The sequence below is a fragment of the Phalangium opilio genome, unplaced genomic scaffold, assembly GCF_054372755.1.
Source record: "Phalangium opilio isolate 3A_F unplaced genomic scaffold, DU_Popi_V2 ptg000118l_1, whole genome shotgun sequence".
NCBI lineage: Eukaryota > Metazoa > Arthropoda > Arachnida > Opiliones > Phalangiidae > Phalangium > Phalangium opilio.
In genome coordinates this window covers 462,674-464,351 of record NW_028324211.1, presented here as the reverse complement: position 1 = coordinate 464,351, position 1,678 = coordinate 462,674, and the positions used below count along the sequence as shown (strand labels likewise).

Genomic DNA, 1,678 nt, shown 5'->3' with positions numbered 1-1,678 from the left:
CGTTATTTTCAAGTAGAAAACCTATTGGTTTAAAGCATCAAAGAGTTTGTGGGCATAATTTTAATATTAAATGTGGCCGCAGGCAGTATTTTGATAAATTCCCAAAGCATTTCATGAATTCTAAATTATCGGCAGATATGCCTGACTTTTGGAGTAGTAGAAGTAACTATTTCCAATGACTTGATTACGAATGATAAGCAGCCAGGGCCTGTCGAAAAAAAAAACATTTAAATAGCAAGAGTGGTAGGTGACGCTTACCCTTTTAAAATCTTAACTACTTGATTAGTTTAATTTTTGTGTATTTTCAAGATCATAACTACTCACTTGACCTAGAAATGTCACTAGCCCAAACTATAAAAAGACTCCAAGAAAATGAACTTCTTATTGAAAATCTACGCAACGAAAATGAAAAACTAAAATCATTGAACAAAGTGCTGCTTGAGGGAAATGTGAAATTTAAAAGTATTTTACAAAACTGCAAAGACTTAGAGAAAGCAAATACAGAGCTGATAAAAGAAATTAAAGAAGTCAGAGTTAATAGTTCAGCTTATAAAAACAACATTAATCTTTTAGAACAGAAGTTAAAAGAGAAACAAAGATTTTCCTTAAAGAAAGTATCTGATTCTCCCGCAATGTTACAGTTCTACACTGGATGCAGTGGTACAGAGGTCTTTGAAGATTTGTATGCCCTAGTTGAACCTGATTTAAAAGACTTAAAATTGTATAACGGAGCCAAGGGCTATAAAAGAAAATTTGAAAGGGGGCAAGGTAAAACTATCGGACGCCCGATGCAAATACACTTCAAAGATCAACTTTTCCTAGTGCTATGTAGGCTAAGAGTTGGACTTCTCGAAGAGGATTTAGCTTATCATTTTCACATTGCACAAAGTACTGTGTCAAATATTTGTACAACTTGGATAGACTTGTTAGAGAAACGCTTAACTCAGTTTCATATATGGCCTTCGCGACAAGCTATTGATAGATTCATGCCAGACGAGTTTAAATCCAAATTTCCTACCGTTCGCATTGTTTTGGATGAAACTGAACTGTTCATCCAAAAACCCAATGATTTCATAACACAAAGCGATTGTTGGTCTTCGTACAAAACCCACAATACGGCTAAAGGTCTCATTGGTGTAACTCCGAATGGTTTCATAAGCTTTGTGTCTGACTTAGTGCCAGGTCGAATGTCAGATGTTGAACTAACCCAAGATTCGGGAGTCGTGAAACTTTTAGAAGTTGGTGATTCAGTTATGGCCGATCGGGGTTTCCTGATAGCAGATTTGCTCAAAGCCAAAGGTGTAAAATTAAACATGCCTCCCTTTCTAAACAACAAAGCCCAACTCTCTGAGGAGGAAGAATCTTATACCAGGGGATAGCGAGTGTTCGAATCCATGTAGAACGAGTCATTCGAGGAGTCAAGGAATATAATAAGCATGGGCGAATACCAGTTTTTGACTGTCGAGACGAATATCGAATAGTGAAAAATTTTCTTATCGAATTACTGAGACGAATAGTTGTTTGGGAACCGAATATCGAATAATTAGGCTTAACTTAAAATTGCCCTTATCGAATAGTCAGAAATAGAAGGATTAATTAAAATCAATTTAAATTATATTTAGAATTTAGATGCGCTATAGAGTAGTAGCACTTCAGGCCTATTTTCCCATAGAAACTT

At 35.7% G+C, this 1,678-nt stretch overlaps 1 protein-coding gene across 1 annotated transcript; it reads left to right on the top strand.

The window, feature by feature from the left end:
* Nucleotides 1–335: 335 nt before the first annotated feature.
* LOC149622725 (uncharacterized) lies at nucleotides 336–1,379 on the top strand. Its single transcript, XM_089853510.1, has one exon. It carries the CDS (start codon nucleotides 336–338, stop codon nucleotides 1,377–1,379), a length of 1,044 nt encoding a protein of 347 aa, XP_089709636.1.
* The last annotated feature ends 299 nt before the right edge of the window (nucleotides 1,380–1,678 follow it).